General features: G+C 37.2%; 1 protein-coding gene across 8 annotated transcripts in view; it reads left to right on the forward strand.

The window, feature by feature from the left end:
• Positions 1-16,008, forward strand: part of FAM169A (family with sequence similarity 169 member A) — a 65,619-nt gene that overhangs the window by 25,980 nt on the left and 23,631 nt on the right. For all 8 annotated transcript variants that reach the window (XM_004270815.3, XM_033430024.2, XM_033430028.2 and 5 more), the window contains one exon: positions 15,526-15,705. In XM_004270815.3, the coding sequence (XP_004270863.1) occupies positions 15,526-15,705 (180 nt within the window). The remainder of the gene's footprint in view (positions 1-15,525; positions 15,706-16,008) is intronic.

Below are 16,008 nucleotides of genomic sequence, written 5' to 3' on the forward strand. Positions count from 1 at the left end.
TTTATTTTTTGCTGAATAATTAGTTTTCCCAATGTATAATAGTTTTCCAAATGTATAATATACTTGTGTTTTGATCCATCATATACTAATATTAATTATAATGATAACTCAGAATTTCTTTTGAATTGATACTTAGAATCTTATGGTCACAAGAAACTTAAAAAATGTATATTTTTATATACAGATACGTTTTTGCAGAGAAGAATTATTAGATAATCAATATATAATCCAAGTATAAAAATATATTACATTAGGGTAATAGTCTGTAGTATAAATATTATAGAAATAGAAGGTCAGGGGTGGAGAAGGAACAATGTAAGCTTTTTGAGTGTTAAGAGTGGTTAGTTCAATAGTAAAGGAACAGGTTGTTCAATGGATGATGACAGTTATCAAATCAAATTGATAATAGTTTTTAGGGTCCATTTGATGCATTTAAAAGAGTAGTGATATAGTGTTTTTCTTTAATCAATATTGTTTAATTGAAAAGGGAAACATAGTAAATTTACATAGCAAATCCTGGCAGACACCATGTTAACTAATAGATCATGGTTAACATCACCAGCAATGAGACACATCACCATCAGAGACCCCAATTTATGATGTAGTGAGAAGGACATAATGTCATTTCTGAGGTATTTTTGCCCAAAATGCATAACCTCAATTTTATCTTGAGAAAACATTAGACAAAGCCAAATTGAAGGTTATTTTACAAAATAACTGATCAGTAACCTTCAAAAGTATCAAGATCATGAAAGACAGGGAAAGGTGGAGGAATTATCAAAGATCAGAGTTGGGACATTAAACTAAATACCATATGGAATCTTTGATTGGATTCTGAAACAGAAAAATTAGTAGAAAAACTGGCAGAGTTTGAATAAGGCCTGTAGTTTAGCTAATGGTATTTTATTAATGTTGATTTTCTGGTTTTGATAATAGTACTCTGGCTATGTAAGATGTTAACATTAGGGGAATCTGGGTGAAGGGTATGTGGGAACTCTTTGTATATTTTTGCAACTTTTCTGTAAGTCTAAAGTTATTTTTATGATAAATAGTTGTTAAAAAGTTAATGTTATAAGATGTTAGAAATTACATTCTTTGTAATTATTGAAACTTAAGATGGAAATTTTAAATGTTACCAAAATGTGTGAATACATGCCATCTATTTCAATATTATTTAATGGTTACATGAGCAAAAAAGTACTCTTTGAGGAATTTGACTGGGCCAAGAGAAAAAATATTCTAAAAATACCAGTATAAATGGTTCCCCTGGGAAAGGTTCCAGTCATTGTCAGCAATCCCCACCTCACACACTGATCAACTTTTTAATGTCTCGTTCTTTTTTTAAAAAAATATTCATTTATTTATTTGGCTGAGTCAGGTCTTAGTTGCAGCACATGGGATCTTTGTTGCAGCACGTGGGATCTTTCGTTGTGGTGCACGGGCTTCTCTAGTTGCGGCATGCAGGCTCTCTCTAGTTGTGGCATGTGGGCTCAGTAGTTGCAGCACACAGTCTCTCTACTTGTGGTGTGTGGGCTCAGTAATTGTGGCTTGCGGGCTCTCTAGTTGTGGTGCACGGGCTCAACAGTTGTGGCGTGTGGGCTCTCTAGTTGTGGTGTGCATGCCCAGTAGTTGTGGTGCACGGGCTCAGTAGTTGCGGCACTTGGGCTGTCTAATATGGTGCACAGGCTTAGTAGTTGCAGCACATGGGCTCTCTAGTTGTGGTGCGTGGGCTCAGTAGTTGTGGTGTGCGGACTTAGTTGCCCTGTAGTATGTGGGATCTTAGTTCCCCAACTGGGGATCGAACCCGTATCGCCTGCATTGGAAGGCGGATTCTTAACCACTGGACCATCAGGGAAGTCTCTAATGTTTCATTCTTAACTATGAACAAATAGCTTAGTTAGGAAAAGTCACTGATACAAAAGATGGAGATCAAAACCAAAAAAGAATAAAAGCAATTTGGAAGAGACAGACAATGCAAAAACAAACAAAACAACTCAATATTTGTGGAACGTAAGAGTAGTTAGTACATTCATAATGGGAACAAGATATATTAAAAGAATATCCATAGAGCTCTTGGAAATTAAAAACTCAGTATAAGGGAGATAAAGTTGATGTTGATTAGAAAGGAGAACAATCATAACAACAACAAACCCTAAATGATGGAAAATAGGAAAGAAAAGATAAAATTAGAGGAGCAGTCTGCATAATAGATGTTTCAGAAGGAGAGAACAGAGAAACTGGAGGGGAAGAAATCACCAATGAAGTAGTTCAAGAAAAGTCTCAGAATTATAGCACATGTATTTCCAAGTTAAAAAGGCCCATTGAACATCCATCACAATGAATGAATTAAAATAGGCCCACGCTGAGGTAGATTGTTGCAAAATTTCGGAACATCTGGGATAGAGAAAAGATTCTGTAATCCTCTACAGAGTGAGAGGGGGAATTTATACAAAGGATCAAGAATCATAATGATTAGATTTCTCAAAAGCAGCACTGCACTGAACACTAGAAGTGGAACAGTGCCTCTAAGATACTGGGAGGAAGTGATTTCCAATATAATTCTATGCCCAAATAATGAATGAAGTATGAGAGTGACAGAAGGAAATTTCTACATGGTTAATTTAAAAAATTTTTTTTAAAATTTTTTTTTTTTTTTACCTCTCATGCATCATTTTCCAGGAAGCTAACAGAATTTATGCTCTACTAAAATAAGGAAGGAAGTCAGGAAAGAATGATACCAGATCAGGAAAATAAGGAGAGAAATATCCCCACATCACAGCTGTTTGATAGTTCTGAGGCTTCTCTGTCCAGATTGGTAGCCACTAGCTTTATGTGACTATTTAAATGAAAATTAATTAAAATGAAATAAAGTTTAAAATTCAGTTTCTCAGTCATACTAGCCACTGTGTAAGTGTTCAGTAGCCACATGTGGCTAGTGGCTACCACATTGAACAGAGAGATATAGAACATTTCCATCAATGCAGAAAGTTCTTTTGGACAGCACTTTTCTAGAGATTGACTAATCTAGATTGTAGTAAGTCAGAAAGCTCTGGGTCATTGATTCAAGAATATGGAATACCTGATGTGTTTGCATTTACCAACGTAAGTGTTACAGTTGTGGGAGACTGGGGGGTAAGTTAGAGGTAAATACTAAATAATGAGTGATAAACCATTATTAAGGCAAATCAAAAAGCAGTGCAGGAAAAAAAAAAGTAGTGCAGGAAAAGGAAAACAATCATGATATACTACATGGCTCAGTTATCAAAAGAGTGTGTGTGTGTGTGTGTGTGTGTGTGTAATGTAAATGCTGAAAATTGACCTAGCCAAAATTATAAATTACTGTATTGGGGTAATAGGGCAGGGCATGTAGAGGAAGTATGGTGATGGTGTATTGGGAGTAGGGTATGTACATGTATATAGAAGCTAAATTCTCATCTTCCATACTGGGAAGCCAGTTGATTATGCCTAAAATGGAAAAAGCAAGAAGTAGTAAGTTACTTAGAGTTATGGGGGTTAATACCGAAAAAGACCAAAGTGTGCGTTTCTGGGCGATGGAAAGTGTGTTTGTTTGTGTGGATCAGGGAGGCAGTCACAGGACGTTTTTTTCCCCAACAAATCTTAGAGGACTGTTGGACGCTAACAATGTACATGTAAAACTTTGATTAAAAGTAAGAAGTAAACATGATTAGAGAAGGAACTATTCCCAGAGTCTAATCAGTGTCTACCGCAAAACTAGATGAAGTTTATAAATCCTCACAGGGCCTATGATGATCATGTCCCCCTGTTAAAAGGGCTGTGCTAACTAGAAACCTGCTAAGGAAAAAATCTCGTACAGGTATGAAAAATAAGAAAACCACTTGTTAATTCAGTGGAAGTTCTGTTAACTGTCCTATGTCAAAAAATACAAAAGATATAAATGTGTATAAATCAGATATCACATTTTAGTGTAGACAAGCTGAGAAAAAAACAAAATGGAGGCCACTATCATTAGGTGCTATTTTGGACTTTTTTTTTTTTTTTTTTTTTTTGCGGTACGGGGGCCCCTCACTGTTGTGGCCCCTCCCGTTGCGGAGCGCAGGCTCAGGGGCCATGGCTCATGGGCCCAGCCGCTCTGCGGCATGTGGGATCTTCCCGGACCGGGGCACGAACCCGTGTCCCCTGCATTGGCAGGCGGACTCTTAACCACTGCACCACCAGGGAAGCCCTGGAAATATTATTTGGCCTCAACTGTGAATCACCCTGGTCCAGTTTGAAGACTCATGTTTTGGAAAAGCACACGAACCATATGGCAGAAGCAGAATCTAATCAACAACTACTTTAAAATCAGTTTTGTTGATTCACTTCTAAAGGGAATTATGATCAATACCAGGAGACATAGTTTTGGTTTTTGTAATTTCCATTTGAAATAATTTATAGTGGAAGCATTCTTTCCTCTCTTCATTTGGTAGTTAGCTTTCCTTATGACTTTCCAACTTTTTTACTGAGAGCTATAGCTATGATCTTACCTCCTCTTTTGGGCAGATCACTCACTTTCTGTTCACTGAAATTCAGATATCTGGCCCTTCTGTTTTAAGATTATTTAAGGAATAACAAAACTGTGATATAAAATGATAAGTATTGATAATACATATAGCTAAAGGCAAAACATAGTGGAAGTTTGTGTTTGAGAAGGGTTGAGGTTATATTTTAGGGCGTTGAGACTGTCTAGGCTTAATCCTTTTCTTAAGGTGGTGAGCAAAGGCATGGGGGAGTCCCACTGTACTCTGTGGCTGCCTGAAATGTATCATTGGGAAATGAGGTGGGTACTTTGTTTTCAGGTCAAGTTTTAGCCATCTTAAAAAGCATGTACTTCCCAATAAGGTTTCTGTTTATTGGGGAGGTAGGGCTGATTCCATTCTCAGTAGAGACACAAAAATGACTGGTCATGGGGTGAGCCTTCAAAGCACCAAAAGTCTAGTGGATGAGACAGAAAACTAGTTACCTAATCAAAATTCAGTTTGATAAGTACTGTATTTGAGGTATCAACAGTAGTAGTCATGGAAGAATGGGGCAGGTAATTTTGCCTGGAGGAAGGTGTCACTGAGAAAGAGATATTTAAAAGTGGCTTTGAAGGATAAGTAGGATGTCAGTAGGCAGAGAAGGGGAAAGAAAAGGAAAATTCTTAGTAAACAGATGAATGGAATATAAATGTGAAAGAAGGAACAGAATCATGGAAGTTCAAAGTGTATTTATAACACCACCTTGAGCAAGCTGGTGGGACTAAAAGGATTGTAGGGTGGGGAGAGGTAAAGATGGAGGTCCCCTTGTGAAGGTTCTTAAATGCCATACTAAACATTGGAACTTCATCTTATTGGCACGAAGTGATCAAAGAATTTTATTTAAGGGCATCATGGTTAAATATTTTAGGGAGATAATTTTTGTAGCACTTGGTGATGGATAAAGAAATTGTGTTCTGTAGTCAGGGACTTCGATTAAAAGAGCTATTTCAGTCATCCAGGTGAAGGAAGGACCAATGCTAGGAAAGAGGCAATAGGGATAAAGGAGGAAACAGATTTGAGGGAGATTTCTGGATGGACAGAGTGAGGTGACTGCAGTGCGTGTGTATGGGAAGGGGAGGGGAGGAACCAGTGATGAATCTTCAGGGTTTTGACTCGGGTGCCTAGGTGGGAAGCTGTTAACTAAAATTGGGAATATACGAGCAGTGGATTTGGTAATACTTGAGTTCAGTTTTGATATGTAAAGTTCAGTGTTCCTATGGGACATATAAGAGATACGTAGTTAGAAATGTAAGGTGGACCACATGGGGGAGTAGTTAGAAATGTAAGGTGGACCACACGGGGGAGATGTGGATATTTGTGTGGGCCACAGAAGTTAGTGTAATCTTAAAATGTGAATGAGGTCAGTCAAAACTATTGTGTAACATGAGTATGTGTATTTGTCAATATTGGTGTTAGGCTATAAGTTACTGAAAATAGCCTGAGATAAGCAAACATAACTGTGAAAGGAGTCTGCCAGCAAAAGGTACTATCTGCTGAGATGCAAAGTTGATTTCCTGAAAGTTGAAAAGGAAGTGTTAATCTACTGGGAGAAAAGAGAAAGCAGAAAGTTAGCTGAGGCTGCTAGCTGTCTACCAAATATTTGTGCTTCCTCTTCTGTATTCTTGTCATTGGCCAGCAACTGTCCAGTCAGGGATTATGTTTTTCAGTTGCTTTCACAAGTAGGTGGGGCTGTGTGACTAATTCTTCCCTTGGTAATGAGAGAAATGATATGTATGACATCAGAGCAGAGTGGTTAAGATGCATTCCTTTTCCTCATCTGTCTGCTAAATGCAAAAGATTCTGAAGAGCTAGGGGATGGAGAAGCCACAAGATAGAAGGAACGTGAGTTCCTGTGTTACTGTGAGGGCCCCCAGTGAACCGTGCTTCCAGTATTTATGTCCTTGTGTAGCCTGCTTGAATCTGTTGGCCCTGTGACTTGCTTTAACCAGTAGACTGCAGCACAAGTGACACTGTCCTAAACCTTAAGAAGCCTGGTAGCCTCCACTTTGGTACTCTTAGAGACTAGTCACCATGGAAGAAACACACCTACCTCAAGACCGCCACGTGGTGGGGAAGCTCAAGCAACTACATTGAACTGAGGTGCCCAGCTGGCAAGGCCAGCTGCAATTCCAGTCAGCAGCCGGCTAGCTACTGCTGTGGGAGTGAAGCCATTTGGACCTTTAGCTGTGCCGGTGGCCCATCTGATACCATATGAGAGTTGTGATAAATAATGAAATAATAAATTTTGTTTTAAGCCAGTACATTTTGGGCTGGTTTGTTAGGCAACAATAGGTAACTGAAAAAGTTCTTGGATGATTGTGAGTCAGAAAGCCGTCCACTACCCAGCAACAGCTATGTGAGACTATTACTTAAACAAAAATGGAACTTTTTAATGTTAAGCTTTCCAGATTTGGTTTGTTAAAACAGCTAACGTTATGTTAACCAATTTATAAAGCATGACGACTGTAATGAGAGTACTTGCCTAGTGGTGTATGACAAAGATAATCACATTATTTGTTTAGAATTCACTTTATGTTGTGTTCTGTGGAGACAGTCACACATTGATGGCTTTATGAAGGTTTTATGAAGGTCAGGAAAGACACATTACTGGTTGGACAAAGAAGAAATGGTAATTCCATGAAAAGAGAGAGTTACTCAGTTGCAGCAGAATAGCTGTTCTTGAATGTGATGCGTAGATCCTGAATGGTACTGTTGAAATTTATTCATTTATTCAAAAGTTATTTTTTGTGCCATATTGATAGGGAAGGAGAGGGAAAGGGGAGGAGGGTGAATAGAAGAAGGAGCAAGATGGAGAAATTGAGAGATAGTAATACAATTTTTGTAAGTAAACTGTCATCACAGAACCTACATTTAAGAGGAGGAGATAGCAATGAATAGACAAATAGGCGATATGCTCTCAGGTCTGTGAAGAAAAAGTAGATTAAAAGAATAGAGAGTGTGTGTTGGGGGGTCCTATCTTAAATAGAGTGGTCGGGGAAGCACCTCTGAAGGAAGTGAGGGAATGATGAGATATGTGAAGTTTCAAGAGAAGAGGTATTCAGGCAAAGAACTGAAAGGCAAAGGCCATGAGGCAGAAGAAAGTTCAGGGTGTTTCAGAAAGAACAAGAAGGCCAGTGCGGCCAGAGTAGAGGGAGTGAGTGATATGGGGATGGAGAGAGACCGGCACATATCCTGACACGTCCAGTAGGCCAAGGAACGAGTCTAAATTTCACTCTGTAGGTAATAGGAATCCAGTGGAGGATTTTAAGCATGGGCATGACACAATCTGATTGGCCTTTTAAAAAAGGTAGCTCTGTTGTGTAGAAAACCAGAAAGAGAGGTGGCAGGGTTAGGAGCTACGTTAGTTAAGAGGTTATTATTGCAGAAAACCCTGGTGAGAGGTGATGGTGGCTCGGGCAAGGAAGAAGGAGGTAGGAGTCACCATAATTGAGATAAATTATGAAGTTATTGCTGCAGTATTTCTGATGGATTGTACATGGCCTATGAAGGAAGAGTCAGGGATGAGATCTCATGTTTTGCTCTGAGCCACTGGTAGAATGGTGATGAGATTTACTGAAAAATCAGTAAACAGGAGGGGAGAAGCAGGTTTGGGGAGTATATGAAAAACCTAATTATAAATGGTTTATTGGAGTCACATGTATAAATTTTGTTTATTTACATTTTTACAGCTTTATTAAGGTTTATTTATATAGCATACAATTCACACATGTAAAGTATACAATTCAATTTTTTTTAGTATATTCACAGAATTGTACAACTTTCACTGTAACCAATTTTCGATCACTTTTGTCACCACAAAAAAAACCCTGCCCTGTACTCGTTAACAGTCACTCTCCATTCCCTCCCCGCCCTCGGTACCTGGCCCTAGGCGACCACTAATCTGCTTATAGATTTCTGTCCCTGTAGATTTGCCTGTTCTGGACATTTCATGTAAATGAAATCATACAATCAGAATAGTTTTTTGCATCTGACTTCTTTTGTTTAGCATACTGTTTTCAGGTTTCATCCATTCTTGAATCAGCACTTCATTCCTTTTTATGGCCAAATAGTATTCCCTTGTATGGATATTCTAATATTGTCTTTTATCATTTGATGGACTTTTGAGTTGTTTTTATGATTTTGCCATTATGAATAATGCTGCTATGAAGATTTGTGTACAGGTTTTTATTTCTCGTGGTTATATACCTAAGAGTGGAATTCCAGGTTCATATGGTAACTCTGAATTTAGCCTTTTGAGGAACTGTCAGACTGTTTTCTAAAGCAACTGCACCGTTTTACATTCCCACCAGCAATGTACCAGGACTGCAGTTTCTGCACATCCTTGCCGATACTTTTTTAAATGCTTTCAGAGAATATTTAATGACATGGGAAAATAGACTATTTAAGAAAAAGTAAACATGATATAAAGCAATGATTCTTTTTGTTCAGCAAAAGTATATAGATGCACAGAAAATTGTGAAAAAATAAGCATTTCATTTAAGCATTGCATTGTGAGCCAACACTTATTTTTTTTTTTATATATATATATATATATATATATATATTTTTTTTTTTTTTTTGTGGTACGCGGGCCTCTCACTGTTGTGGCCTCTCCCGTTGCGGACACAGGCTCTGGAGGCACAGGCTCAGCAGCCATGGCTCACGGACCCAGCCGCTCCGCGGCATGTGGGATCTTCCCAGACCGGGGCACGAACCCATGTCCCCTGCATTGGCAGGCAGACTCTCAACCACTGCGCCACCAGGGAAGCCCTATCTATGTTTTTGACTATAGCCAACCTGGTAGGTGTGAAGTGATGGCATTGTCATTTTGATCTGCATTTCCTAAATGGCTAAGGATGTTGAGCATCTTTTCATGTGTGTGTTTGCTGTTTATGTGTCTTCTTTGGGATGTCTATTCAAATCCTTTGCCCATTTTTAAATCGAGCTGGCCTTTTTAAAAAAAATCTTCCCCCCCCCAGCTTTATTGTGGTATAAGTGACATACAAAAACTTGACCATATTTAAAGTTTACAATTTGTTGTATTTTTACTTACTTATACAGCTGTGATACTATCACCACAATCAAAATAATGAACGTATCTGTTACCCCCAAAAGTTTCTTTGTGCATATTTGTAACCATCCTTCCTTCCCCCTGTTTGACCCCAAGCAAACAGTTATCTGCTGTCTATTATTATATATTAGCCTGCTTTTTCTGGAATTTTATAAAATGGAATCATACAGTATATACATTTTTTTTTTAGTCTGTGTTCTTTCACAACAGCTATTTTGAGATCCATCCTATTATAATTCATATATCATCAAATTCACCCTGAAGTGATTCTTAGTATATTCACAGAGTTGTACAACTATCACTACTGTCTAATTTAGAACATTTTCATCACCTCAGGAATTTCTGTACCCATTAGCTATCACTCCTCATTTCCTTTACCCTGAAATTCCTGGAAACCACTAATCTCTTTTCTGTCTAGATTATTTATCTTAAAAAATGTTTTGTAATCTTTATTGTGGTAAGAACACTTAACATAAGATCTACTCTCAACAGATTTTTAACTGTAGATTACAACACTGCTGACTATAGGTGTAATGTTACACAGCAGGTCTCTGGAACTTGCCTCACTGAAGCTTTAAACCCATTGATTAACAGCTCCCCAATTCCCCCTCACCCTGCCCTTGGCAACCGTTGTTCTGCTCTCCGCTTCTGTGAGTTTGACTATTTTAAATGCCTCATATAATTGGAATCATGCAGTATTTGTCCTGTGACTGGCTTATTTCACTTAGCATAATGTCCTCAAGGTTGATCCATGTTGTATATTGCAGGATTTACTTTTTTTTTTTGAGGCTGAATATTATTCTCTTGTACATATATATACCATATTTTTTTATCCATCATCCATCAGTGGACATTTAGGTTTTACCACACCTTGGCTATTGTGAATAGTGCTGCAGTGAACACTGGATTGTTAATATCTCTTTGAGATCCTGATTTCAATTATTTTGGATATATACCCAGAAGTGGGATTTCTGGATCATGTGGTAGTTCTATTTTTAATATTTTGAGGAACCTCTATACTGTTTTTCATAGTGGCTGCACCATTTTGCATTCCCATTAACAGTATACAAAGGTTCCAGTTTTCCATATCTTTGCCAGCATTTGTTGTCTTCATTGTTTTTGTTTTTGTTTTTTTGATAATAGCAATCCTGACAGGTATGAGGTGATACCTCATTTGATTTGCCATTTCCCTGATGATTAGTGACATTGAACATATTTTATATACCTGTTGGCCATTTGTATGTCTTTGGAGAAATGTCTATTAAATCCTTAACCCATTTTTTTTTTTTTTTTTTTTTTTTTTTTTTTTGCGGTACACGGGCCTCTCACTGTTGTGGCCTCTCCTGTTGCAGAGCACAGGCTCCGGACGCGCAGGCTCAGCGGCCATGGCTCACGGGCCCAGCCGCTCCGCGGCATGTGGGATCTTCCCAGACCAGGGCACAAACCTGTGTCCCCTGCATCGGCAGGCGGACTCTCAACCACTGCGCCACCAGGGAAGCCCTTCAACCCATTTTTAAAATGGGTTTTGTGTTTTTATTATTGAGTTGTAAGCATTTTTCATACATTCTAGATACAAGTCCCTTATCAGATATATAATTTGAAAGTATTTTCTCTCATTTTTTGGGTTGTCTTTTTACTTTCTTGATGGTATCCTTCGAAGCACTAGTTTTGATAAAATCCAATTATCTTCTTTTTACGTGTCACTTTTGCTTTTGGTGGTGTAGCGCTTTTGGTGTTGTAGCTAAGAAGGCTTTTCCTACCCCAAGGTGATGAAGATTTACTTCTATGTTTTCTTCTAAGATTTTATAGTTTTAGCACTTAAAGTTATGTTTATGATCCTTTGCAGTTAATTTTTGTATGTGGTCTGAGGAAAGGGGGAGGGGTCCAACATCATTTTTTTGCATATAGGGATATCCAGTTGTCCCAGCATCATTCATTTAAAAAGACTGTTCTGTTCCCATAGAAATGCCTTGGGACTCCTGTTGAAAATCAGTTGACCATAAATAAGAGGTTTTGCTTCTGGAACTTCTGTTCTGTTGGTCTCTGTTTATTCTTGTGCCAGTATCACACTGGCCTGATTACTGTATGTGGCTTTGTAAGGTTTAAAATGGGAAGTGTGAGTCTTCCAGCTTCGTTCTTCTTTGTTAAGATTGTTTTGGCTGTTTGTATTTTTTTTGCGTTTCCATATGATTTTTAGGATTACTTTGTCAATTTCTGCAAAAAATCCAGCTGGGATTTTGAACCTGTAGGTCCGTTTGGGGAGTATTGACATCTTAACAGTGTTGTCTTCTGAACCATGAACATGGGATGTCTTTCCATTTATTTAAGTGTTCTTTTTTTTTTTTAATTTTATTTGTGTTTGGCTGCATTAGGTCTTTGTTGCTGTGCCTGAGGTTTCTCTAGTTGCGGCGCGTGGGCTTCTCGTTGTGGTGGCTTCTCTTGTTGTTGGAGCACGGGCTCCAGGCACATGGGCTTCAGTAGTTGTGGTGCACAGGCTCTAGAGCACAGGCTTCAGTAGTTGTGGCGCACGGGCTTAGTTGCTCTGCAGCATGTGGGATCTTCCTGGACCAGGGCTCGAACCCGTGTCCCTTGAATTGGCAGGTGGATTCTTAACCACTGTGCCACCAGGGAAGCCCTATTTAAGTGTTCTTTAATTTCTTTTAAATGTTTGTAGTTTTCAGTATACAAGTTTTGTACTTTTGTTAAATTTATTCCTAAGAATTTTATTATTTGTTGATGCTATTGTAAGTGGAATTGTTTTCTTAATTTCATTTTCAGATTGTTCATTGCTGGTGTATAGAAATACAATTGATTTTTCTTTTTTGGCTGTCCTGCGTGGCATGTGGGTTCCTAGTTCCCTGACCAGGGATCAAACCTGTGCCCCCTGCAGTGGAAGCCTGGGGTCTTAACCACTGGACTGCCAGGGAGGTCCCCAACTGATTTTTGTATATTGATCTTATATCCTGTAACCTTGCCGAACTTGTAAAAAAATCAGTTTTGATAATTTTTTAGTGGATTTCTGGGACTTCGCTGGTGATCCAGTAGTTAAGACTTCGTGCTCCCGATGCAGTGGGCCTAGGTTTGATCCCTGGTCAGGGAACTAGATCCTGTATGCCTCAACTAAAAGATACTGCACTTGGCAACAAAGATCCCATGTGCCACAACTAAGACCCAGTGCAGCCAAATAAATAAATATTTAAAAAATAGTAATAATTTTTTAGTGGTTTTCTTAAGATGAAAATCTTAAGGTCTGTATACAAGATCATGTCATCTGTGAATGTGATTTTACTTCTTTCTTTTCAATCTGGGTGCCTTTAATTTCGCTTTCTTGCCTAATTGCCCTGGCTAGAACCTCCTTACCATGTTGAATAGAAGTGGCGAGTATAAACATTTTTATCTTGTTCCTGATCTTAGGCAGAAACATCCAGACTTTCACCATTAAGTGTGATGTTTGTTAGCTGTGGGTTCTTCATAGATCCCTTGTCAGGTTGAGGATGTTGAGTATTTTTATCATGAATGTACTGAATTTTGCTTTGTCTTTGGAGATGATCATGTGTTTTTTGTTGTATTTACATTTATATGAGCTCTTCCATTCATCTTGTAGTAAATCTCATGTATTACAGAAATAAAAGTTTAGTGGTCATGAGTATTTGGATAAATGGTAGACGGCTTTAGAGTAGCTGAGATTACCCAGAGAGAGCATGTAGAAAAAGAAGGTGGCCAAAAGTGGTCCTCTGAGGAATATAAATATTCAAGCTGCCATATGCAATGCTAAATTTAATTTTATTTCAATTAGTAGATTTATTTTAATGAAAACTTCATCTAAGTTAGGAGGTTGTGGTTTTTACTTTACTAAGTAATTGTGCTATTAACTGCAGCTGTTTTGATGTGTCTGAAGAATCTCTGGTAACAGGGCAGAGGTTTTCTGCCCTTTATTTGATTGCTTTTTGTATCAGGGTAGAACCTGATACAAATACAAAAATAAGTATTGAAGGTGTAGGCAAAAGAGAATTAGCATGATTTTTTGAAATGAATATGTACATGGTGAGTAAATGGTAGAACTTTACACTTCGTGAACACTATTAGTTCCATAAATTGATCATTTGAACACTATTAGATGCTGGACTTTACCTTTTCTCTACTTAAAGGAATGTTTGTGTGAAAACAGAAAAAAAAATAATTTGTGGGAAATTTACTTCATATAGTTGGTATTCTGAGGCACGCATAATAGTAAATACCAACAGATCCTCAGATGGCATTGAGAACTAAATAGTGCTTTCTCTTCTCATTTTTGCTTTGTCCTTTGAACTACTGCTACTTCTAAAGTAATGTCTCCTTTGATTTCATTATCACTTCTAGCAGTTACTATGAGAAAACCCTGATTTTAAGGCATTAAAAACTGATAATGGTCACAGTAGCTTGTTGGTGAGACTACCTGTTAGATTCTTTAAAAATTTATTTATTTATTTTGGCTTTATTGAATATAATTGATAATTTGAAGTTGTATATGTTTAATGTGTATAACTTGATGATCTGATGTACGTTGTGATATATTCACCAAAATCAAGATAATTAATATATTTATTGCCTCATATGGTTACCATTTTCTTTCTTTTTTTTTTCTTGAGGTGCTAACGCTTAAGATCTACCTTTTCAGTAAATTGAAAGTATATAATACAATATTGTTAACTAAATCACTATATAAAGACATTTTGACCCTTAGCAGTATCCGAACTGAATGTCAGCAGTTAAGATCTAAGTACGTAGCAATGTGCGTTAACTATTCTGAATTTAAGTTAGTTGATAGTCTTAGAGTCTATTGCAAAAAGTTATTGAAGTTCTCCAATTTAATCATAAGTAATTCATTATTTGGTTGAACTAAAAAAATCCTTGTTATATTGACCACCTCATCAAATGATATGATTGGTAAAGTTAATTTGTGGGGTGTTTGTTACCTGAAATTTTGTTTCTTTCTTGAACGACGTTATTATAATTATCCAAAACCATGTGAATAATGTAACTGAGAATAATAGATTGTTTTACTTGAGGCACAAAAAAGTAGAATGTTGACTGATAGCTAACTATGAATTAATACTAAAATTAATAGAAAGTGGGCCGCCCCACCATGATGCCTTCAACTTATAAACTATCTTAAGATACATTACAGGCGCTTACACATCTATTTGGAGGGTCAAAACCCAAATCAGGGTTCTTAAAAGACAAATCAGAATAGCTCTGTAATGTAACAAGGAGAGACATATTTAATTACTACTACAAACATTTCTCCTGTTAAACCTTAAACGTACAAGATATTTTAAAACATATATTCACAGCAGAAAGATTACTGACTTAGCCATTTCTAAAACAGATGTTTCCATTTAGTCCTAATCCATAGTCCTTAAAAATTTGGAGAACTAATTCACTTCTTTGCCATCATTAAATAGATAACAAATGAGACTGTAATCACTAGGCAAAAAGTAAAGGGAAAAGATGAATATTTCACATTACTAAGGTTGGAATTAGATACTTCATGTATTATAATATAAACTATATACAATCACCAAATACTCTTTAAATTTGAAATTTTAATAGTTGATGAGTTTTAAAGCTGTGCAAGTCTATGGACAGTGATATGTATTCTAGTATATAGTTCATCAAATGGTAATAGTTGTTTATCTTGTATGAGATACTGTTGGCAAACGTAAAATAAATAGCTCTTCTCATCATCTCGTATACATTATGATACGTAATAGCTGGAAAGCATTTTATATTATAAAACTTAAGTGTGTCTTTAACATTTTTCTTGATGTAAGAAAAACTAACCAATTTTAGATTTAACTCATGTTCTCTAAATGTGTATACATATGTGGCTTTTTAAATGTGAAAAATTGTCGGATTTCTGTTTTATGACTGCAGGAAGCATATGTGCCTCGTTTCTTACCCAAAGCTACCAACTGCCAGTTCTTGATACAATGTTCGTAAGAAAGAAATATAGAGGCAAAGACTTTGGGCTTCATATGCTGGAGGACTTCGTTGATTCCTTTACAGAAGATGCACTTGGCTTGCGGTATCCACTGACCTCTCTCATGTACATAGGTAATTGGATTAAGTTTTTAGAAAGTTAAACTTGTCTCAGTGTCACTTCTGACTTGTTTCTGCAGGATATTTTAAATGTGCATATATCAATATTAAGTAAATTATATTCCTTGGCTCTCTAGGGCTTAATTTTGCAAATGTGCCCTTACCTCCACATAAATGGCATTTTGGGGGTGTGGTAACTTTCTTAAAAAGTTGAAATATAATTCACATACCATAAAATTCACCCTCTTAAAGTGTACATTTCAGTGGTTTTTTATTATATTCACAGCTATGCAACCATAACCACTGTCTAATTCCAGG

This window comes from Orcinus orca, chromosome 3 (assembly GCF_937001465.1).
Source record: "Orcinus orca chromosome 3, mOrcOrc1.1, whole genome shotgun sequence".
Taxonomy (NCBI): domain Eukaryota; kingdom Metazoa; phylum Chordata; class Mammalia; order Artiodactyla; family Delphinidae; genus Orcinus; species Orcinus orca.